The sequence below is a fragment of the Artemia sp. Qi Xiang Cuo genome, chromosome 14, assembly GCF_049724085.1.
Source record: "Artemia sp. Qi Xiang Cuo chromosome 14, ASM4972408v1, whole genome shotgun sequence".
NCBI lineage: Eukaryota > Metazoa > Arthropoda > Branchiopoda > Anostraca > Artemiidae > Artemia > Artemia sp. Qi Xiang Cuo.
The window spans coordinates 16,761,543-16,787,092 of record NC_142807.1 but is presented as its reverse complement, the minus strand read 5'-3'; the positions used below and the strand labels follow the sequence as shown (position 1 = coordinate 16,787,092).

Sequence of the window (25,550 nt, the reverse complement as noted above, 5' to 3'; positions counted from 1 at the left end):
ACTAGGGGGCAAACCCCCTAGTATACATAATAAAAATATATGAATATAGAAGTTCGTTACGTAAGTTAATTCGTAAGTTACGTATATTTATTACTAATAAAAACGTTCGTATAGTTTGTTTTATGAAAAAAAAATATTGAATTAGAACCATCAGTCCTCATCATTATGAGTATCCAAAACTGGACTTAAGTTTCACATTTGAACTAGAGAATTGTATTTTCCATAATTTTCTTACAAAAAACTAGAGTTTACGGTCAAAAAGCCTTATTAGCTTAGATTTTACGGAAATAGTTTTATTTTTCGATTCAAAACTGGACTTAAGTTTCACATTTGAACCAGAAAATTGTATTTTCCATAATTTTCTTACAAAAAACTAGAGTTTACGGTCAGAAAACCCTTAATAGCTCAGATTTTACGGAAATAGTGTGTCTGACAATAGATATATGCAAATTCCTTTTCTTACATCTCCGATGTTTTAATAGACATTCTAAACGTTTGATATGCTAGCTTACTCTAAAAAATAATGAACACATAACAATGTAATATTTTTAATGAAATAATGCTATGTAGAATATTGATACAAAAATATATTATGATACATTATTAATATCAATGATTAACTTTGGACATTTTGAATCTGTTCCATAAAATAGTTCACCATGTTCTCTCTTGATTGTCTTCTCTTAGTTCGTAATCAGTAGAATAATCATTATTCCATTTTGAATCATTTACAATTTTTACTGGTGTCTCATGAACAGGCTCAATATACTTTTCGTCTTTGGTATTATTTGATTCATTGACTGTTTGATCAATGCCAGTAACGTTTGCTGGTGCTTTGTTTTTCATCTTTTCTTCTTTATATTCCATAATGATATTTTTTGACAATGCCATTTTTATTTTTCTGGCAATTTCACTGTCTATTAACACATTATTTTTACACAGGTAACAGTTTTGGCACGTAAACAAGATATGGTTTACGATATTAGTAGCAGAGCAGGCCTTTCTTTTATTAGCCTTCCGTTGAATGCTAATACCCGAAAGCTGATGATTGGATGTATCCGTAGGTAATGTGTTACCTGCATCAGTAGCAAGGAGTTGTCCTCTATCATCAACAATTATTTTTATGTTGGCATTCTCTTGGAGTGCAATCATCTCTCGAGATCTCAATCTCGCATAACCGCCATCATAAGAGTTGAATTTTTTCGTTATTCCAAAGAAATTTAATTCCTTACTGTCATGACAATGCATGCATACATTTCCAATAGTGCTACCACTTGTACTTGTTTCATAGTTTAAATACTTCTCCTTGTCGGCATTCAATGCTACAATAACCTTGTTATGTGAACACACTCTATTAAAATGTTCCATTTTCACCTTTTTTTTTTAAAGATATGACTTATGTGTTTATCGTTCCACTGCGTAGAAAATAATGATTTAATACATGCAATAGAATAGATAGTGTCGATAACCGGTCATAGAATACCAGTGGAAAAGCCACATCATTTTTCTGACCAATCATAGAGCATAATTGCTAGAACAGTAATCACATTTTGACGTTTTGAGATATGTACAAAAAGAAAAAAAATAAATAAAATTTAAAAATTTTAAAGTGTAAAAAAAAAGTTTGTTTTTATGAAAAAAAAATATTGAATTGCTAGTTAAGATTTTACGGATATAGTTTTAATTTTAAATCCAAAAATAGACTAAAGTTTCACACCTGTACCAGAGAATTTTATTTTCCATAATTTTCTTACAAAAAACTATAGTTTACGGTCAAAACCCTTATTAGCTCAAATTTTACGGATATAGTTTATTTTTATAGGTTTCAGACAACACACGCCTATGAGAGACTAATACCCATCTCCTCCAAAACACTTCAGCCATTTCTTATTAAAATTTTTTATTTCAAGTCATTCACACGGGTTTTTGCTAGCAACTCGGCCCACAGTACAGCACTATAAGTACTCTAAGACACCCCGCTCCCATCTCTCCAAAAAAAATTTATTCAGAGATTTCTTGTTAAAAATTTTTATAATGAATCCTAAATCTTTGGAAACAGCCTCTATTTCTGCCCGTTTAAGTTTTGATGTTGCTCCTTACTTTCAGTTGAAGAAACTTTTTTATAATTCAATTTCTGATCGCTGGGGGCGGGCCACGGTTGAAGTTGTTTTCATGTAAAAATACCCTTTCCCTTTTCCATGCAAAATTCCCCCCTCAAGACAATTCCATTCCTGTCGACTTTTGGAGGGTATTTCCCCATGTTCCGATAATCAGGCAATTTTTTCAAGCTCATAGCTTTTGATTGGTAACACTAAAGTTAATGAATCCTAAATCTATTGAAACAGCCTCTATTTCTGCCCGTTTAAGTTTTGATGTTGCTCCTTACTTTCAGTTGAAGACACTTTTTTATAATTTAATTTCTGATCGTGGGGGGCGGGCCATGGTTGAAGTTGCTTTCACGTAAAAACACCCTCCCCCTCTTCCATGGAAAATCCCCCCCTCAAGACAATTCCATTTCCATCGACTTTTGGAGGGTGTTTCTCCATTTTTCAATAATCAGGCAATTTTTTCAAGCTCATAGCTTTTGACTGGCAACACTAAAGTTATTGAATCCTAAATCTTTGGAAACAGCCTCTATTTCTGCCCGTTTAAGTTTTGATGTTGCTCCTTACTTTCAGTTGAAGAAACTTTTTTATAATTTAATTTCTGATCGCGGGGGCGGGCCACGGTTGAAGTTGTTTTCACGTAGAAATACCCTTCCCTTCTTCCATGGAAAATTTCCCCCTCAAGACAATTCTTAATTTCTGATCACGCTTTTCAGACATTTCTTGTTAAAACTTTATTTTCAACTAATTCATCCGGGTTTTCGAAAGCAATTCATGCCAGAGTACAGCACTATAACTAGTCTAAGACATCCACTCTGTCATCGCCCCATACTCCAAAAAATACTTTTCAGACATTTCTTGTTAAAAATTTTATTTCAAGTCATTCATTTGGGTTTTTTACAAGCAATTCGTACCACAGTACAGCACTATCACTACTCTAAGACATCCAATCTGTTATCAACCCATTCCCCCAAAAATAATTTTCACACATTTCCCGTAAAAATTTTTATTTCAACTCATTCACACTGGTTTCTCACTAGAAACTCCCCCCTCCACTCTCAAACTATAACTACCCAAAGACTCTCCACTCCCATCACTCCACCACTTGTGTATTATACAGAACACATCTAAGAAGTAAAGCTCTCCGTTATTAAAATTATTTTCTTGCCATCTACATCTGTCTTAGTGTCAAATTTTAGTAATCTATAACGTTAAACTCTATTTTAAATTGACAACACTGCTCAAACACCCCTTGTGTATTATACAGTACGCATCGAAGAAGTAAAGCTATCCGTTATTAAAATTCTTTTTTTGTCATATACATCTGTCTTAGTGTCAAATTTTAGTAATCTATAACGTTATACTCTATTTTAAATTGACAACACTGCTCAAACACCACTTGTGTATTATACAGTACACATCGAAGAAGTAAAGCTAGGTCAAATCATATTTTTTTCCGGCCTTTCATCATCAGATATACTGGTTCAATTACACATGCACTGGATCAGCCAATGATCACTTCGATTGCTATGTTCCATGGCAAGGAGCTATCCTAACTGATAACCCTCAATTCGCCAATCCCTTACCCCTTTTTTTGCAAATGTCAATCAAACAATTCCGATTGTAAAAGCGTGTTTAATCACGTTGCTTGGAAAGGTATCCACGAGTACATGCTCTGGAAATATTTGCAATTCTTACCAATAACAAAAAACAGTTTCTTGGATGGTTCATATCTATTACACTTTTGAGCTTCTTATAGGCGTGAATGTATAGTTGAATGTATGGTTCATATCTATTACACTTTTTATCATATTCTTGTATCGTTCATATTGTATACACTATTATCTTGTCCCGTTTCAATCAATACGTACATTTGTCCCGGTTCTTGTCCCGTTTCAATCTTATACTAGCTCACTACTGCTATGACGGTAAATGTTAAAGTTAAGTTAGCTTATGTTAGATTGGGATAGGTTAAATTTGGCTATAAATATCAGAAGTGGATTTAAAATTCACTGGATTGGTTTTAAACTAAGCCAATCTAATCTAATCTGTCATCATCAAACCTTGCATTAAATTGAAAAAAGTTGACTGGCAACGCTGGCTAAATTCTAAGAGAAAAAAGGTATTTCCGGACATTCACCGGTGAATGTCAATATTCACGAATTTTGAACAGTCACGGTAGCATATATTCTGGTAAGCAAGTCAGTACAGTAGAATTTTCCGTGTGTAAATGAGCTAAGTTATGTACTGCATACAAATGGTGGAAAACACCTATAGGATCTATATATACGGCGCTATAGCATAAGCGCCTATGTATACGGCGCCTATGCAAAACGCTAAAGGCGCAAACAAATAGCGCCTTTGCGTAAGTTGTCCAAGATGACAAAAAAGATCGCTGCAATTACACTCACTTTCAAGATTTGGCACGTTAGGCACTCTTTCATGGGCAAACAGCAATAGATCAGTTATCCAAGGCAAGATATTGTGTATCAAGCTCTAATAATAATAGTAATAAAATAATAGCGAAAAAAGGTGATTAATAATAAAAATGATTTACAAAAATAAAAGTCAAATCGTCTTTACCATAATCTTGTCTCCAACTTCAATATACTTATATATTCTTCTTCAACACAATCTTATCTCGCTCATTTTGTCATCACGAAATTACACGTTCAAATTCTTTGCATGGCTTCAGGGAAAAGTAAGTAAATGAAATAGTTTGAGCGCATGCCAAAAGACAGGTGAACATGTTTACCAGCAAAAATCTATAAAATGGCGTGACCACTGGAATAATGAGTTATCCAGGAAATCAGTGGTCACTAATTTAGATGTTACAGATATGTTACGGTTTAATGTCTTATGCTGAGACTTTGTTATTTAGCTCATCTCTGATAACTGCTAACCCTATTCCAGTTCAGCACCGTCAAATAGATTCTAACAATTTTATTTATACATTTATATATAACAGAAAAAAATAAATATTTACCTGTGAAAAATAGTTTGACCTTATAATTTGTCCGGCTTTTTACAGGCATAAAGTTTGACACAATGTGCTGCATCCGTTCACTGGCATGAAGTAGTGACAGACCCTAGGTTATCTGGTGCATGTAGGCATGGTTATAAAAGGGTAGGCTTGCTTACTATTTAAGGAGGGAATCATAATCTATTCCTTTTCAAGAGCATCACTGGTTTGAAAATTTGAATTCACCAGGCTTAGAGACCGCGAATTGAATTTTTGAAAACGGGATTGGCAGTGTTTTGACTGCTAGGTTACAATTGCATTTTATATAGGTTCAAAATCTCCAGCAAATTAGGCAATTTACCTTAAACTTTCGTAAAGAATTCATAAACGTAGACTGTGAAACCTCAATTTTATTTTTCAAAATTTAATCTAACTTTCTTTGTCTGACTTCAAACTTCTTTAATTTATCAAACGAATATCAAGCTTCCTTTTGTGATTTAGAAGACTATGTGAATCGGAGACACTTTCTCGTCCACTTTCATCGTTTTTCATTTTTATTGACACTTTTTCTTTTTTCACCTGGGTATATTCCTTAACATCTAATATTCTTTTGATTAAAACTGACATCAATAATTTTGATGTCACGTTTCCCTTTTCAAACAGTTCGTGGTAACGAACTGTAAGTAAGGAGCGACCCGGCTCAATAGTAAGCAAAACTCTAAAAAACAGAATTGATACCAATAGATACATCAAAATAATCAGATTTCCATGCTGATTTCAAATATATAAGTTTCGTCAAGTTTATTCCTACCCATCAAAAGTTACGCGCCTGAAAAAATTTGCCTGATTTTCGAGAAAAGGGGGAAAGACCCCCTAAAAGTTATAGAAACTTAATGAAAATCACACCATCATATTCAGTGTTTTAGAGAACCCTACTGTAGAGGTTTCAAGCTCCTATCTACAAAAATGTGGAATTTTGCATTTTTTGCCAGAAGAAAGATCACGGGTGCGTGTTTATTTGTTTGTTTTTTTTTTTTTTTTCCCGGGGGTGATCGTATTGACCCAGTGGTCCTAGAATACATTGGACGAGGGCTCATTGGAACTGAAATTAAAAGTTCTAGTGTCCTTTTTAAGTGATCAAAAAATGGAGGGCAACTAGGCCCCCTCCCACGCTCATTTTGTTCCCAAAGTCACCCGATCCAAATTTTGAGATAGCCATTTTATTTAGCATAGTCGAAAATATAATAAATATGTCTTTTACGATGACTTAATCCCCCACAGTTCCCAGGGGAAGGGCTGCATGTTATGAACTTTGCCCATTGCTTACATATTGTATTGGTTATTGGGAAATATACAGACATTTTCAGGAAGAATTTTGTTTTGGTAGGGGGGGCTGAAGGAGGGGGTTACTCGGGATAATTTTTCCGTGGAGGATGTTTCTTTGGGGTAAGGGACATTTCTATGAAGGGGGCGCCGGATTTCCAAGCATTATTTAAAATACGATCATAAATTAAATTTTAAAAAACAAGTTTTTTCAACTGAAAGTAAGAAGCAATATTAGAACTTAAAATGAACAGAAATTATTACGTATATGAGGGGGTTCTCCCCCAAGTCAATACCTCGCTCTTTACGCTATAGTTTTTTTTAGTGCTTTCATAAGAGCTATTTATTCTAATTAACGGCCTTTGTGATTAAGGGTCATTTTTAAAGAATTGGAACACAATTAGAACTTTAGCTTAAAGAGCAAGGTATTGACTAGGGTGCAAACCCCCTAATATACGTATTAAAAATATATGAATATAGAAGTTCGTTACGTAAGTTAATTCGTAAGTTACGTATATTTATTACTAATAAAAACGTTCATAAATAAAATTAAACAACTTTCGAGAAAGCCATTTAACGAAATTAAAAATTAATATGCAAATTTTGTTTTAATTATTCATGCACGGTGAGCAAAAATCAAAACCTGCATTAGGCTAATTAAAAAACGTTCACAAATGAAATAAAAAAAAACAAGTTTTTTTAAACTGAAAGTGAGGAACGACGTTAAAACTTAAAACAAACAGAAATTATTCCGTATATGAAAGGGACTGTCCCCTTCTCAACGCCTCACTCTTTGCGCTAAAGTCTGACTTTCTAACAACTCAATTTTTTTAAAACAATAAAATTTTGTTTTAATTGCAAATTTTTTTTAATTAACTTTAACGAAATTCACACCATCAGATTCAGCTTATCACCGAACATTATTAAAGAAGCTTCAAACTCCTATCTGAAAAAATGTGGAATTTTGCATTTTTAATTAATTTTAACAAAAATTGCACCATCACATTCAGCTTATCAGATAATCCTACAAAAAAAGTTTCACGCTCCTTTCTGCAAAAAGGTGGAAATTTGCATTTTTTGCTGGAAGAAATATCAAAATGCGTGTTTTTTTCAGGGGTGATCGTTTCGACTCAGTGGTCATAGAATACTTTGAGAGGGCTCATTCCACCGGAAATTAAAAGTTCTAGTGCCCTTTTTAAGTGACCAAAAAACTGGAGGGCAGCTAGACCCCCTTCATTTTTTTTTAACAAAGTCACTTGATTGAAATTTTGAGATTGCCTTTTGGTTCAGCCTACTCGAAAAATGTAAAAACTATGTCTCTAAGGATGACTTAACCCCCCACAGTCCCAAGTGGAAGGGCTTGCAAGTTTCGAACTTTACCCATTGTTTACATATAGTATAGGTTATTGCAAAGTATACAGATATTTCCGGGGGGATTTTTTCTGGTAGGGGGGGGAGTTGTTTTACGTGGGAGGATCTTTCCATAGAGGAATTTTTCATGGGGAAGGGAATTTTTCATCAAGGGGGTGCCGGAATTCCCAGCATTATATAAAAAACGATCAGAAATTAAATTTAAAAAAAAAATGTTTCTTCAACTGAAAGTAAGGAAGAACATGAAAAACTTTACTAACAGAAATTATTACATATATTAGGGGGTTCGCCCTGTCGTCAATACCTCGCTCTTTACGCTAAAGCTTTTCTTAGTACTTGGTGCTTGGTGATTCAGGGGTTTGTGAGTAGAAGGGCCTTATTGAGTCCCACGAGAACCACGTGGTTTATGGTTTTCTCAGTGAGAATGAAAAAACAGGAATTTTTTCACTTGGAAAAACAGGAATTTTGTCACATTTATGGTTGTTTTCACGGATGGTTATGTGTGTTGATCGATTTATTTGATGTTTTTAGGGATTTGTCAGTGAGAATTTGAAAAACAGGAACTTTCTCACATTTTGTATGTTTTTATGGTTTTTGTCAGTGAGAATTTGAAAAAACAGGAACTTTCTCACTGAGAAAACCATAAACCACGTGGTCCTGTCAGTATTTTAATGCTGACTGGGCACCAAATATGGGCATGGAATCCCCTGGGAAATTGATTGCGTAATCGATTGGGAATTTGGAACACCTGTGCTGTCAGTCATTAATCAAATTGTTTCCAGGCAAAGTTTAATAATGTCTGATAGGTACTGTCAACATTTCTCCAGAAATAGATCCAAGCCATTAATGTCTTTGCCTCGGAAACAACTCTTTTGGTCGAACTCCAAAGATATTAATAACCAAACGCCATGGAAACAGTTCTCCAAGAAACATCTTAGCGATGAATTGTTTTAGCGCGGGAATCAGGTTTCTTATTAATTTGAAATGCGTTAGCGCAGAGATGCCAAAAACAAAAGGAACACGCTGAATTACGTTTAGGGATTATTTGGGCGAAACTGTTTTAGAGAGGTTATGGAATTATTTCGGCGAAACAGTTAGAGACATTTTAAAAGATGATTTTTGAAGAGATTTTGGAAAAGGATTTGAGGGTGAAACTCTGTGGTCGTTATAATACACAAGTTTCATTTGAACAGTGTTGTGAGGTCCTCTACCCCAACCCCAAAGGCTTCCAATTCCCCTACCCAACCCCGAAGGGTTCCGATCCCCACCACCCCAACCCCGAAGGAAGCGCTCGGTCCTCAAAGGTCCCCCAAGCTCCCAAAGAGCCCCAGCCCCCCCAACGCCCGCCGCCGACCCTCAAAGGCCCGCCCCTGGTCCGCAACGGCCCCCCCGGCCCCCAAAGGGCCCCCCGACCCCAAACGCTCTCCTCAGACCCTCAAAGGCCCTCCCCTGGTTTTCAAGGGTCCCCCGGACCCCCAAAGGGCCCCCCGGACCCCAAATGCCCTCCCCTAGACCCCCAAAGGTCCCCCGGACCCCAAACGCTCTCCTCAGACCCTCAAAGGCCCTCCCCTGGTCCTCAAGGGCCCCCCAGCCCCCCCAAGGTCCCCCCGCCCCCCAACGCCCGCCTCAGACCCACAAAGGCCCGCCCCTGGTCCGCAAGGGTCCCCCGGGCCCCCAAAGGGCCCCCCCGACCCCAAAAGCCCACCCCCCGTCCTCAAAGGTCCCCCGGGACCGAGAAGCGCCACGGGCCAGGAAAGCGCCGCATGGGGATGCGGCGCGAGTCGGGGGGAGCGCCGCAGGAGATGCGCCGCAGGGAGGCGCCACAGGGATGCGCCGCAGGAATGCGCCGCAGGGATGCGCCGCAGGGATGCGCCGCAAAAAGTAAAAATTTCGAAATGTTATCCCCCAAACGCCCTCCTCAGAACCCCCAAGCACCGCCACGGTTCCTCACCGGTCCCTCTGGCACCAACAGGGCAAACCGGCCCCCAAGGGCCCCCCTGGCCCACAAAGGTCCTCCCCCGGTCCCCAAAGCTCCACTGGGCTCCCAAAAGACCACCCAATCCTCAAGGGCCCCGGATCCCCAAACGACATCTCTGGGCCCCAAAGGCCCTCCCCCGGTCCCCATGCATGCACACAAAAACTTACACACACACACACAAAACTTACACACACACACACACACACAAACTCACACACACACACAAAAAATTACACACACACATCAAAACTTACACACACACGCCAAAACTCACACACACACGCACAAAAACTTACAAACACACACACACACAAAAACTAACACAAGCACACGAAAAATTACATGCACACAAAAAAAAACACAAACAAACAACCACAAATTACACACACAAACACAAGAAAAAACAAACACACACGCAAAAACTTACAAAAACACAAAAAATAAAAAACACACACACACACAAAACCTAACACATGAACACAAAAAAAACTCACACACACACGCACAAAAACTTACACACACACACACACAAAACTTACACACACACACACTAAAACTTACACACACACGCAAAAACTTACACACACAAAAACTTACACACACACACACACACACAAAAATTTATACACACAAAAACAAACAAAACTTACACAAAAACACAATTAAAAAAACAAACAAACAAACAAAAATACACACACACAAAAAAATAACAACAACAAAAAAAAGCTTAGAAAAACACAAAATCAAACACAAACACACACAAAATTACACACACACTCGAAAACTTACATGCACACAAAAACTTACATGCACACAAAAACTTACACACACACACAAAAACTTACACACACGCACAAAAACTTACACACACACAAAAAAACTTACACACACACACACACACATGAAAACTAACACACACACTCAAAAACTAACACACACACTCCAAAACTTACACACACACACACACAAACTTACACACACACACACACACAAAAACATACACATGCACACGAAAACTTACATGCACACAAAAACTTACATGCAAACAAAAACTTACACACACACACACACACAAAACTTACACACACACACACGAAAACTCACACACACACGCAAAAACTTACACACACACAAAAACTTACACACACAGACACACAAAAAAACTTACACATGAACACAAAAAAAACACACAGACACACGCACAAAAACTCACACACAAACACACACACAAACAAAAAACGTACACACACACACAAGAAAACTTACACACACACACAAAAAATTACACAAACACAAAAATACACAAACACACACACACACACAAAAACTTACACATGCACACTAAAACTTACATGAACACAAAAACTTACATGCACAAAAAAACTTACACACACACACACACACACAAAACTTACACACACACACACAAAAAAAATCACACACACACTACAAAACTTACACACACACAAAAACTTACACACACACACACACACACAAAAACTTACACATGAACACAAAAAAAAACTCACACACACACGCACAAAAACTTACACACACACACACAAAACTTACACACACACACAGGAAAACTTACAAACACATGCCAAAACTTACACACACAAAAACTTACACATGCACACGAAAACTTACACACACACACACGCCAAAACTTACACACACACACACACACAAACTTACAAACACACACACACACAAAAAAAAACACATTAAAAAAACAAAAAACTCACACAAACACTCACAAAAACTTAAAAACACACACACACACAAAACTTACACTCACACACACTAAAACTTACACACACACTCTAAAAATTACAAACACATAAAATTACACACACACACACACACACACATACACAAACTTACACACACAAACACACACAAAAAAATTACACACACAAAAACTTACACACACACACAAACACACACACACTTACACACACACACAAAAAACATAAAAAAAAAAAAAAATTAATAGGCACAAAAAAAAAGACCCTCACAAATAAAAAATTACACCCAAAGGAACAAGAAACCAATCACACAAAAACAAGCAAGCTCGACAAATCTTACACACACGCAAAAACTCTTACACACACACACACAAAAACTTACACACACACAAAAAAAACTTACACACACACAAAAACTTACACACCAACACACACACACACACAAAAAAACTTACACATGCACACGAAAACTTACATGCACACAAAAACTTACACACACACACACACACGAAAACTTACACACACACACACACGTCAAAACTTACAAACACAAAAGCTTAGACACACAAAAACTTACACACACACACACACAAAAACTTACACCCGCACGCAAAAACTTACATGCACACAAAAAATTACACGCAGACAAAAACTTAAACACACACTAAAACTGATACAAACACACACAAACTTACACACACATAAAAACTTACACACACACATAAAAACTTACTCGCACAGAGACACACACAAACACAAAAAACTTACACATGCACACGAAAACTTAAATGCACATAAAAACTTACATGCACACAAAAACTTACACACACGCACAAATCTTACACGCACACACAAAGACTTACACACACACACACGAAAACTTACACACACACACGAAAACTTACACACACACACACAAAAACTTACACACACACATGAAAACTCACACACACACACTAAAACTTACACACACACTCCAAAACTTACACACACACAAAAAATTACACACACACACACAAACAAAAACTTACACATGCACACTAAAACTTACATGCACACAAAAACTTACACACACACACACACACACACACACACAAAACTCACACACACACACACACAAAACTCACACACACACACACGAAAACTTACACACACACTCAAAAACTTACACACACAAAAACTTACACACACAAAAACTTACACACACACACACACACACACACAAACACACACACACACACACACAAAAACTTACACATGAACACAACAAAAACTCACACACACACGCACAAAAACTTACAAACACACACACACACAAAACTTACACACACACACACACGAAAAATTACACACACACCCCAAAACATACACACACAAAAACTTACACACACACACACACAAACATACACACACACGCACACACACAAACATATACACACACACACACACACACACACAAACACACACACACTTACAAACACACACAAAAACTAACATCCAAACACAAAAGCTTACACACACACAAACTTACACACACACACACAAAAACTCACAACCACACGCAAACAAAAAAAAGCACACAAAAACTAACAATCACACAAAAACAAACACACACACACAAAAACAAAAAAACACGAGCCAAACCATACACACACACACAAAAACTTACACACACACAAAACCTTACACACACACACACAAAAAAAAAAACTTACACATGCACACGAAAACTTACATGCACACAAAACCTTACACACACACACACACACACACGAAAACTTACACACACACACGTCAAAACTTACACACACAAAAGCTTATACACACAAAAACTTACACACACACACACACACACAAAAACTTACACCCACACGCAAAAACTTACACCCACACGCAAAAACTAACATGCACACAAAAAATTACATGTACACAAAAACTTACACACACACTAAAACTTACACACACTCACAAAAAATTACACACACAAACACAAACTAACACACAAACACTAAAACTAACGCAAACAGAAAAACAAACACATTCACACAAAAAAAAAAAAAAAGAACACGAAAACTTAAATCCACATAAAAACAAACATTCACACAAAAACATACACACACTCACAAACTCTGACACTCACACACAAAAACTTACACACACACACACACGAAAAATAACTCACCCCCACGAAAACTTACACACACACACACAAAAACTTACACACACACACATGAACACTTACACAAACACACGAAAAATGACACACACAATCAAAAAATAACAAACACAAAAAAACTTACACACACACACACACACACACAAAAAATAACACATGCACACTACAACTGACATTCACAAAAAAAATGACATTCACACAAAAAATTACACACACACACACACACAAACTCACACACAAAAAAACAAACAACCCACACACACACACACACACACACACGAAAAATTACAAACACACGCACAAAAAAAAACACACACACAAACTAACACAAACACACACACACACACACAAAAACTTACACAGCCACAAGAAAACTAACATGCACAAAAAAACTTACATGCACACAAAAACATACACACACACACACACACACACACAAAACTCACACACACACACACGAAAACTTACACACACACGCCAAAACTTACACACACACACAAACTTACATACACACAAAACACACACACACACACACACAAAAACTAACACAACAACACAACAAAAAACACACACAAACTTTCACAAAATCTAACAAACACACACACAAAAATTAAAAACACACACACGAAAACTCACAAACACATGAAAAAAATGTAACTAAAACAAAATTACACACACACACACACACACACACACAAACACTAAAACAAAAAATCACACAAAACTAAAACACACACACAAACACACACAAACTTACAAACACACACAAAACCTTATACCAACACACAAAAGCTTAGACACACAAAAGCTTACACACACACACACAAAAACTTACACCCACATGAAAAATCTTACATGCACACAAAATCTTACATTAAAACTAAAACTTACACACACACAAAAACTTACACACACACACAAAAACTTACACACACACACAAAAACTTACACACACACAAAAACTTACACACACACAGTGTAAGTTTTGGCGTGTGTGTGTGAGTTTTCGTGTGTGTGTGTGTAAGTTTTGTGTGTGTGTGTGTGTTTGTGAGTTTTTGTTAGGGTGTGTGTGAGTTTTTTGTGTGCTCATGTGTAAGATTTTTTTGTTTGTGTGTGTGTGTGTGTGTGTGTGTAAGTTTTTGTGTGTGTGTAAGTTTTGGCGGATGTGTGTATGTTTTCGTGTGTGTGTGTGTGTGTGTGAGTTTTGTGTGTGTGTGTGTGTGTGAGTTTTGTGTGTGTGTGTGTGTGTGTATGTTATTGTGTGAATGTTAGTTTTTGTGTGATTGTAAGTCTTCGTGTGCTTGTGTAAGTTTTTTGTGTTTTTTTGTGTGTAAGTTTTTTTGTGTGTGTAAGTTTTGTGTGTGTGTATATGTTTTCGTGTGTGTGTGTGTGTGTGTGTGTGTGTGTGTGTGTGTCTATGTGTGTGTGTTAGTTTGAGTGTTTGTGTGTGTTTGTTTGTGTGTGTGTGAGTTTTTGTGTGTGTGTTTGTGTGTGTGTGTGTGTGTGTGTGTGTGTGTGTGTGTGTGTGTGTGTGTGTGTGTGTGTGTGTGTGTGTGTGTGTGTGGTTTTGTATGTTTTTTTGTTTGTGTGTGTGTGTGTGTGTTTGTGTGTGTGTGTGTGTTTGTGTGAGTTTTTTGTGTGTGTGTGTGTTTGTGTGCTTTTGTTTTTGTGTGTGTGTGTGTGTTTTCATGTGTGTGTGTATTTTTTTTTGTGTGTGTGTTTTATTTTTCGTGTTTGTGCGTTATTTTTTGTGTGTGTTTGTTTTTAATTTTGTTTGCGTGTGTTTTAGATTTTGCGCGTGTGTTTTTTATTTTGTGTTATTTTTTTTTTTTATGTTCTTTTTAGTATTCTTGATGTTGTTTTTGTTTTTTTTGTGTGTGTTTGTATGTTTTTGAGTATTTGTTCGTGTTTGTGTGTGTAAGTTTTTGTGTGTGTGTATTTTTCTTCGCGTGTGTGTAATAGTTAGTGTGTGGGTAAGTTTTTGTGTATATGAATGTTTTTGTGTGAATGTAAATTTTTGCACGTGGATGTAAGTTTTTTTGTGTGTGTGTGTGTGTGAGTTTTTGTGTGTCTAAGATTTTTTGTGTGTTAGTTTTGTCGTGTGTGTGTGTGTTTAAGTTTTAGTTTGTGTGTGTGTGTTTTTGTTTTTGTGTGAATGTATTTTTTCGTGTGGTTGTGTAAGTTTTTGTGTGTGTGTGTGTGTGTGTAAGTTTTTGTGTGTGTGTAAGTTTTTTTTGTGTGTGTGTGTAAGTTTTTGTGTGTGTGTGTAAGTTTTTGTGCGTGTGTGTAAGTTTTTGCGTGCATGTAAGTTTTTGTGTGCACGTAAGTTTTTGCGTGTGGGTGTAAGTTTTTGTGTGTGCGTGTTAGTTTTTGTGTGTTTAAGCTTTTGTGAGTGGTTGTTAGTTTTTTGTGTTTGTGTGTTAGTTTGTGTGTATTTGTGTGTGTGTGTATGTTTTGTTCTGTGTAAGTTTTTTGTTTTTTTGTGTGTGTAAGTTTGTGTATGTGTGTGTGTGTGTGTGTAATTTTTTTTGTGTGTAAGTTTTGGCGTGTGTGTGTAATTTTTAGTGTGTGTGTGCGTGTAAGTTTTGTTTGTTTGTGTTTTTTTAATTTTTTTTGCGTGTGTGTATTTTTTTTTTTTTGTGTTCATGTTTTAGTTTTTGTGTGGGTTTGTGTGTGTGTGTTAGTGTGTGTGTGTGTGTGTGTAAGTTTTGGTGTGTGTGTGTGTGTTTGTTTTCGTGTGCTTGTGTAAGTTTTTGTGTGTGTAAGTTTTGGCGTGTGTGTGTAAGTTTTCGGGTGTGTGTGTGTAAGTTTTGTGTGTGTGTGTGTAAGTTTTTGTGCGTGTGTGTGGGAGTTTTTTTGTGTTCTTGTGTAAGTTTTTGTGTGTGTGTGTGTGTAAGTTTTTGTGTGTGTGTAAGTTTTTGTGTGTGTGTAAGTTTTGGCGTGTGTGTGTGAGTTTTCGTGTGTTTGTGTGTGTAAGTTTTGTGTGAGTGTGTGTGTGTGTGTGTAAGTTTTTGTGTGCATGTAAGTTTTTGTGTGAATGTAAGTTTTCGTGTGAATGTGTAAGTTTTTGTGTGTGTGTGTTTGTGTGTAAGTTTTTGTGTGTGTAAGTTTTGGAGTGTGTGTGTTAGTTTTCGTGTGTGTGTGTAAGTTTTGTGTGTGTGTGTGTGTGTGTGTGTAAGTTTTTGTGCGTGTGTGTGTGAGTTTTTTTTGTGTTCATGTGTAAGTTTTGTGTGTGTGTGTGTGTGTGTTAGTTTTTGTGTGTGTGTAAGTTTTGGCGTGTGTGTGTGAGTTTTCGTGTGTGTGTGTGTAAGTTTTGTGTGTGTGTGTGTGTGTAAGTTTTTGTGTGCATTTAAGTTTTTGTGTGCATGTAAGTTTTCGTGTGCATGTGTATCTTTTTGTGTGTGTGTGTGTGTGTAAGTTTTTGTGTGTGTGTGTGTAAGTTTTGGAGTGTGTGTGTAAGTTTTGGCGTGTGTGTGTAAGTTTTCGTGTGTGTGTGTGTGTAAGTTTGTGTGTGTGTGTGTAAGTTTTTGTGCGTGTGTGTAAGTGTTGGTTCGTGTGTTTTATTTTGTGTGTTACTTTAAGTTTTTGTGTAATTGTAATTTTTTGCTTGTTGGTCTAAGTTTTTGTATGTGTGGGTGTGTTAGTTTTTGTGTGTCTAAGCTTTTGTGTGTGGATGTAAGTTTTGTGTGTGTTTATGTGTAAGTTTGTGTGTGTGTGTGTGTGTGTATGTTTCTGTGTGTGTAAGTTTTTGCGTGTGTGTGTTTGTTATAGTGTGTTTGTGTGTATTTTTTGTGTGTGTGTGTGTGTAAGTTTTTGTGTGTGTGTGTGTGAGTTTTTTTTTGTCTTCATGTGTAAGTTTTTGTTTGTGTGTGTGTGTAAGTTTTTGTGTGTGTGTAAGTTTTGGAGTGTGTGTGTGAGTTTTCGTGTGTGTGTGTGTGTAAGTTTGTGTTTTTGCGTGTTAGTAATTTTGTGGTTGCATAGTATTTTTTGACTGCTATTTAGTTTTCGTTTGAATGTCTTAGTTTTTGTGTGTGTGTGTGTGTGTGTGTAAGTTTTTGTGTGTGTGTGTGTATTTTATTTAGTGTGTGTGTATTTTGTCGTGTGTGTGTGTAATTGTTCTTTTGTGTGTGTAATTTTGTGTGTGTGCGTGTGTAAGTTTGTGTGTGTGTGTAAGTTTTTGTGTGCATGTATGGGGACCGGGGGAGGGCCTTTGGGGCCCAGGGAGGGCGTTTGGGGATCCGGGGCCCTTGAGGATTGGGTGGTCTTTTGGGAGCCCTGTGGACCTTTGGGAACCGGGGGAGGACCTTTGGGGGCCCGGGGGCCCTTGGGGGCCGGTTGGCCCTTTGGGAGCCCGGGGGACCTTTGAGGACCAGGGGAGGGCCTTTGGGGGTCTGAGGAGGGCGTTTGGGGGATAACATTTCGAAATTTTTACTTTTTAGTTTACTTTTTGCGGTGCATCCCTGCGGCGCATCCCTGTGGCGCATCCATGTGGCGCATCCCTGCGGCGCCTCCCTGCGGCGCCTCCCCTGCGGCGCTTCCCCCGACCCGTGGCGCATCCCCTGCGGCGCATCCCCATGCGGCGCTTTCCTGGCCCGCGGCGCTTCTCGGTCCCGGGGGACCTTTGAGGACTGGGGGAGGGCATTTGGGGGCGGGGGGGCCCTTGGGGGGGCGGGGGGACCCTTGCGGACCCCGGGAGGGCCTGTGAGGGTCGGTGGAGAGCGTTTGGGGTCCGGGGGACCTTTGGGGGTCTGGGGGCCCTTGAGGACCAGGGGAGGGCCTTTGAGGGTCTGAGGAGACTGTTTGGGGTCCGGGGGACCTTTGGGGGTCTGGGGGAGGGCATTTGGGGTCCGGGGGCCCTTTGGGGGTCCGGGGGACTGTTGAGGACCAGGGGAGGGCCTTTGAGGGTCTGAGGAGGGCGTTTGGGGGGATGGGGCTCTTTGGGAGCTTGGGGGACCTTTGAGGACCGAGCGCTTCCTTGGGGGTGGGGGTGGTGGGGATCGGAACCCTTGGGGGTTGGGTAGGGGGATTGGAAGCCTTTGGGGTTGGGGTAGAGGACCTCACAACACTGTTCAAATGGAACTTGTGTATTATAACGACCAAAGAGTTTCACCCTCAAATCCTCTTCAAAAATCTCTTCAAAAATCATCTTTTAAAATGTCTCTAACTGTTTCGCCGAAATAATTCCATAACCTGTCTAAAACAGTTTCGTCCAAATAATCCCTAAACGTAATTCAGCGTGTTCCTTTTGTTTTTGGCATCTCTGCGCTAACGCATTTCAAATTAATAAGAAACCTGATTCCCGCGCTAAAACAATTCATTGCTAAGATGTTTCTTGGAGAACTGTTTCCATGGCGTTTGGTTATTAATATCTTTGGAGTTCGACCAAAAGAGTTGTTTCCGAGGCAAAGACATTAATGACTTGGATCTATTTCTGGAGAAATGTTGACAGTGCCTATCAGACATTATTAAACTTTGCCTGGAAACAATTTCATTAATGACTGACAGCACAGGTGTTCCAAATTCCCTATCGATTACGCAATCAATTTCCCAGGGGATTCCATGCCCATATTTGGTGCCCCGTCAGCATTAAAATGCTGACAGGACCACGTGGTTTATGGTTTTCTCAGTGAGAAAGTTCCTGTTTTTTCAAATTCTCACTGACAAAAACCATAAAAACATACAAAAATGTGAGAAAGTTCCTGTTTTTCAAATTCTCACTGACAAAATCCATCAAAACATCAAATAAATCGATCAACACACATAACCATCCGTTAAAACAACCATAAATGTGACAAAATTCCTGTTTTTCCAAGTGAGAAAATTCCTGTTTTTTAATTCTCACTGAGAAAACCATAAACCACGTGGTTCTCGTGGGACTCAATAAGGCCCTTCTACTTTTGTGAATCAATTTTTTTTTTAACTTTTAACGTGAAGAGCGTGGTATTGACATTGGGGATACCCCCCGCACATACGTAATAAAATATACGTAATAAAAAAAAAACAATAAAAAAAACAATTGATACGGCCCAATAGTAATCGAAACTTTTAAAAACAGAATTTTGATGTCAATAAATGAATCAAAAGAACGGGTTTTTAATGCTGATTCGAAATATATGAATTTTAATAAGTTTAGTATTACTCATCAAAGGCTACGAGCCTGAGAAAATTTACCGGATTTTTTAAAGAGGGGGGAAACATCCCCTACAAGTGAAAGAATTTTAATGAAAATCACAGCGTCAGATTTAGCGTATCATAAAACCCAATTACATAGGTTTCAAGCTCATATCTGCGAAAACATGAAATTTTTTATTTTTTGCCAGAAGAAAAATATAGGAAAATAGAAGTTAGTTCCGTAAGTTAATTTGTAATTTACGTCATAAACAAATTTAGATACATCAATTTAGCAAAAGAAAAGTCAATTTTTTATGCAAATTTTGTTTACTTATTCAATGACGGTGAGCCAAAATAAAAGCTGCATTAACTAAAAAACGATCAGAAATTAAATTAAAAAAACAAGTTTTTTAAACTGAAAGTAAGGAGCGACATTAAAACTTAAAACGAACAGAAATTATTCGGTATATGAAAGGGGCTGTCCGCTCCTCACCGCCTCGCTCTTTACTCTAAAGTTTTTTATTTTTTTAAAAAATAGAGTTTTGAGTAAGATTCAAAAATTAGCTTAATGAGCGGGGAGTGGTGGAGGGGCCAGTCCCGTTCATATAAGGAAGAATTTATGTTCGTTTTAAGTTTTAATGTCGCTCCTTACTTTCAGCTTAAAAAACTTCTTTTTTTTATTTAATAAGTAGTTGGGAACGACTTAGAAAACCTCATTAATGATAGGAAACATTCCTCATAAGTCAATTGCCGAGTACCATTAATATAATATTCCTGACCCGTCCAATATCAGGCAGAAACCTCATTATGTGTTTAAAAAACAATAAGAAACATACATAAAGAGATAATTCTCATAGAGAAAACGAGGTTATCCAATACTACTTAACGCTTGGTTGTAAATTTTGTAACACAAGGCGGATTAAGTTTAGCAGCGCCTATGTATATGTCTATAGTTGTAAACGGAACCTTCTCTGTAAAAGCTATGACGTTTTTATCAATCATGGATGACATTATTTTCTAGACATGTAAAAGCTGATAAATTATATTTCACATCATGACATAAATTTCGCAAATGCAGACACTTTCATATATTTATAGGATAGCCCTCCAGCCAGGGTCCGAAATCTTCAATTTACTCCTTCTCGAAATCCTTAAAAAAATCCGTTCGTGCCTGTCTCCAACTAATGGCACCTCTTGCAGTTTTCAATTGTGAGGGGGGAAGTTTCAGCGGTGTTTCCAGGCTTATTGAGATTAAAAAAAAAACATGACATTTTTTCAAATTTTCTCAAACTTTACGTTTTGTACATTTTTAGTCTTCCAGGGCCCCTTTGCATTGCCTCCAACTATGACACTTCAATATTTCAATTTAGAAACGTCGAAGTACAAAATTTAAGGTGCCATAAATTTTACTCTTTACAGACTATTTACAGACTTTTACAGACTTTACTCTTTACAGACTTTTCAGTTACAGACTATAATCGTCAGGATTTTCTTCTTCTTTTTTATCTGACTCTTCGAACAAAAAAATGCTCCCACAGAAATCATGTTAACTCTTCTGTGAGATTATAAAGACGCAAACTTTGTCATATTGTCCTTTGGACGATATTTCTCGAATAATTTATAGCTCCAATTGTTTTGTACATTTACATAACGCATAAATTGTAATGATAATTTTCAGACAATTCTCACATAGAACATATTTTTATATAATCTCTCATGTATCAGGACGGACTCAGGCTGTATTAACCCTTTCTTCTAGTTAAGCCATTTAAGGCCGACTTCTGTTTAAAGAAACAAAAATTAACTCGATCTTGAAAAAATAAAGATCAAAATGTTTTGTTTTTTTTTGTTAAGGCAACGAAAATACTGGACGAAAAAAACGAATATTTCGAGAGGACAACCGCCTCAATTCTTCAGTGCTGTCAGAGAAATTAGAAGAAAATAACATAAATATGGAGGAGTCAACTTGAATAAAACCAAACTAACCAAACTACGCGGAAAGTCAACAGGAAAAAAAAATATAAAAATCAAAATTGCAAGAATTTAAAATCTTTATTTTTTTTAAGTTTTATTTTACTATGGCAAGTCAATTTGATTTACGAAATTATCTCTACTTAAAACTTAGATATACACACTTCAAGGCCACTGGTCGATCCAGGGGGAGCCGGCGGTCTGGCCCTTTCCCCCAAGATTTTTTCTGGTGCCTCCTTTCCCTGTTTTTTCACTCTTCTTTTAGAATAAATTTGTCAATTTGGTCAATTATTGGCACCTTTGTCACATCCCCCCTCCAAGATTTGGTCATTGGCACTCTTGTGAGATTGCCGGCTCCCAAGATTTTGCTATAGATCCGCCCCAGTACAGGGCCATGCAATTCTGTTTATATTTTATTCTTTTACCTTCATCAAGCATCATTTATCTCCTTTTCTTCTGTGACTTTACTTCCTTTACTACTTTAAGTTAGCTACTTAGTTTAGTATTTTAATCATATTTAAACCATGTTTGAATTTTAAAAAACTCTTCGCTCTTTTCTAGCCTCAATCACTTTCATCAACTGCTACAGTGTGAGCTTAGCCACGAAAGTACAAAATATTTTCACAGCTGCGAAGTTGATTGCTATATTTGTTATTATTTGTGGTGGAATTTATATGATTGCTCTTGGTGAGTTTTTCCTTTTTCCCCTTTTTAAACTAATTTGTATATGAGGTTTGATATTGAATACTGCTCGGAGGGGGGGGGGGGCGAAAATATTCATAAACGTATCAAAAATTTGTTTATATGCATTTTTGTTGCGTTTCTTTGAGCCGGACAAAAATTGCTTATCATTATTTTTGCACTATTATGCAATAGTTGTCATGATTGCCATTAATGTATTTTTGTCAGTTGCAGTATTCAAAGAAGTAAAATAATAAGTAAAAAATATTTTTGAATAGTGGCACAAAATATAAATTACTATATAGAATACAAATTTTTGGCTGTTTTTGGCTATAACTTTTGGTTGAATTTATATCACTAACCTTGGTAAGTTTTTCAATTTGGTAACTTTTGGCTAAATTTTTCACTTTTCCTGTTCCGTCCCTCAGACTACCCATTCTTTACTGTTTATGAAGGGTAATATGGAAAGATTTTTACTGCATGTTAGGAGAACCACAGTGAGATCAAGACCCTCCAAAACACTCTCTGATCCCTATAGGTGGGCCTATTGCACCTTTTTCGTAACTAGAACCACACGATCATATTTTGTTTGTATGACTTGAGGACGACGTAAGCCTCCGACCTCTCCTACCTCTAAATCTTTAGAAGAATAGATATGCTAATCCTTTTTTAAATCAAAAACCGATACATTGCACCTTTTTTGAAGCGGTATTACGTTATGTTTACAAATGTGGGACACTCGACCCTTAAACCAGAGGGCGACCATGTTGCGCCTTTTTGAGAAGGAATCATGCAAGGATTTTCAATCCATGTGATTAGACAGCTGAAGTGAGACAGTCTCCCCTCAACATCTCTTGCCCTTCCCACCTTCAGCTTTCAAGGTGTAAAATTATGTGGTCGGATGGTAAGCGTAAAATTATTTTCAAATGATTTCAGGCCCAAAGTGGACCCTTAGACTATACAAGTCCCACTCTCATCGCCAAATTTTCGGCAGAGATGGAGACGAGGGGTTACATTTTCGTGCTAATTGGTCTGTCTTTTTATTCGTTTCTGATCATGTGTCAACCACGGACAGACATAGAAAATAATTGTTTTCTCCATCAAATGCGTATGAAACGAGCAATCAGTACTATAAGCACTGCAATAAGTACTACGATCGGTAAGGCGTCTACTCAAGGAACCAGATTTTTCTTTGAAATATAGACAATTATTGACAAAAAATTCATTTTTCCCGCCCTCTCCCCCTCCAATTTCTTTCTAAGCGATGGACTATCTCTAGAGACAATTATTGTTCTCGAATGATTGCTACACAAAAGGCTTAGCTTAAGCGTAATGAAGGAAGCTCCGAATAAGGCAGCGGCTCCGCTCTTATTGAAGACGAGCCTGATTTTTATATTATAAAATAAGAGAAATTGAATTTAAAGAAATAATTTTGAATGAAAATAATTAAACGTGTCAAAACTTAAGACCAAAATAAATTGTCCTGTTGACAAGGGGTAGATCCACCCCTTAAACCAAACCCTCTGTATCTGGGAATATATATCAGGCATAACTCCCTGTTGGCTTTATTTAATTATTTGTGTTGTTTATATTTGTGTGAAATACAATTTATTTATCTATCTATATACTACTGAATTGCAGAGGAATAGGGTGTTTGACACGCTGAATTTTTTTTAGCGTGCCTGAATTTAAAGATTTTTTTTAAAAATAAATTCCACATTGCTTCTGTACTGCATTATTTTGCCAAGACATTCAGTACTATTAATACTAGGCAAGATTCCTTAGTTAATAAGTAATTAATCTACATAATATAATAGATTTTTTTTCTTCTAGGAAATGTATCATACCTGAGTACTGGATTTGAACCATTTGACCCTTCATTGTCTCCAACTACTTTTAGCGATATTGCAACTGCTTTTTACAGTGGATTGTGGGCATATGATGGATGGTAGGCTAAAATTAATACATTTACATCCCCTATAAATTCGTCAAAAAGAAAAAAAGAAGGAAAAATGAGTCAATTAGCTGCAATACTAACGAAATCGTCTAATACTGTTTGTTTTGTTTTTGCTTTGGAAGGGGACTAAGACAATTCATTGGAGGAACTGTAAAAAAAAAGGCTTCCAACTTTATAGTGTCAAGCGATGCTCCAAAGAGGAAAGAAATAAAGTAATTAGATAAAAAGGCACAAAATCTGATTAAATGGAAAATTTTATAAATTTTGGCTAATAGCCTTAGGCATAGTGATTTTTGGAAGGACTAAACCTGAAGATTTGCTTTGTGTGTATGTTATATATAACGTTAAGTATGCAGTGTATGTTCCACTCGTTAGGGCGTTCCACCTGGGAATAAGAGCAAGGTGTAATGTAGTAAATAATTTTGAAAGAAATACGAATAAGGCTGACAAAATACTTTTGTTACTCCTTGCTTTTTTTAGCACTTCCCGACAGGGGTGGATTCAGGGAGCGGGGGGACCAGGGCCCCTCCAATATATTTATGGCACCCTCATTCCGTTTTTTTTTCTCTTATTTTTGAACTAACTTGTCAATTTGGTCAATTGTCACATTGCCACCATCCCTCCCAAGATCAAACAGGTCGTGGTAACGAACTGTAAGTAAGGAGCGACCCGGCTCAATGGTAATTGAAACTCTAGAAAACGGTATTTTGTTACCAATAGATACATAAAAAAAATCACATTTTAATGCTGATTTCAAATATATAAGTTTCATCAAGTTTAGTCCTACCCATAAAAAGTTACGCGCCTGAGAAAATTTGCCTGATTTTCAAAAAAGGGGGAAACACGCCCTAAAAGCTATAGAACCTTAATGAAAATCACACCATCCTACTCAATGTATCAGAGAACCCTACTGTAGAGGTTTCAAGCTCCCATCTACAAAAATGTGGAATTTTGCATTTTTTGCCAGAAGAAAGATCACGGATGCGTGTTTATTTGTTTGTTTTGTTTTTTTTTCCCAGGGGTAATCGTATCGACCCAGTGGTCCTATAATATCGCGGGAGGGCTCATTGGCATGGAAACTAAAAGTTCTAGTGCCCTTTTTAAGTGACCAAAAATAATGGAGGGCAACTAGGCCCCCTCCGACGCTCATTTTTTCCCAAAGTC

At 37.2% G+C, this 25,550-nt stretch overlaps 1 protein-coding gene across 8 annotated transcripts in view; it reads left to right on the top strand.

Moving 5' to 3' along the window:
- The window catches only part of sbm (L-type amino acid transporter sobremesa), a 301,361-nt gene that overhangs the window by 165,838 nt on the left and 109,973 nt on the right, over positions 1-25,550 (top strand). For all 8 annotated transcript variants that reach the window (XM_089100815.1, XM_089100818.1, XM_089100817.1 and 5 more), the window contains 2 exons: positions 22,310-22,435; positions 24,263-24,377. In XM_089100815.1, the coding sequence (XP_088956941.1) occupies positions 22,310-22,435; positions 24,263-24,377 (241 nt within the window). The remainder of the gene's footprint in view (positions 1-22,309; positions 22,436-24,262; positions 24,378-25,550) is intronic.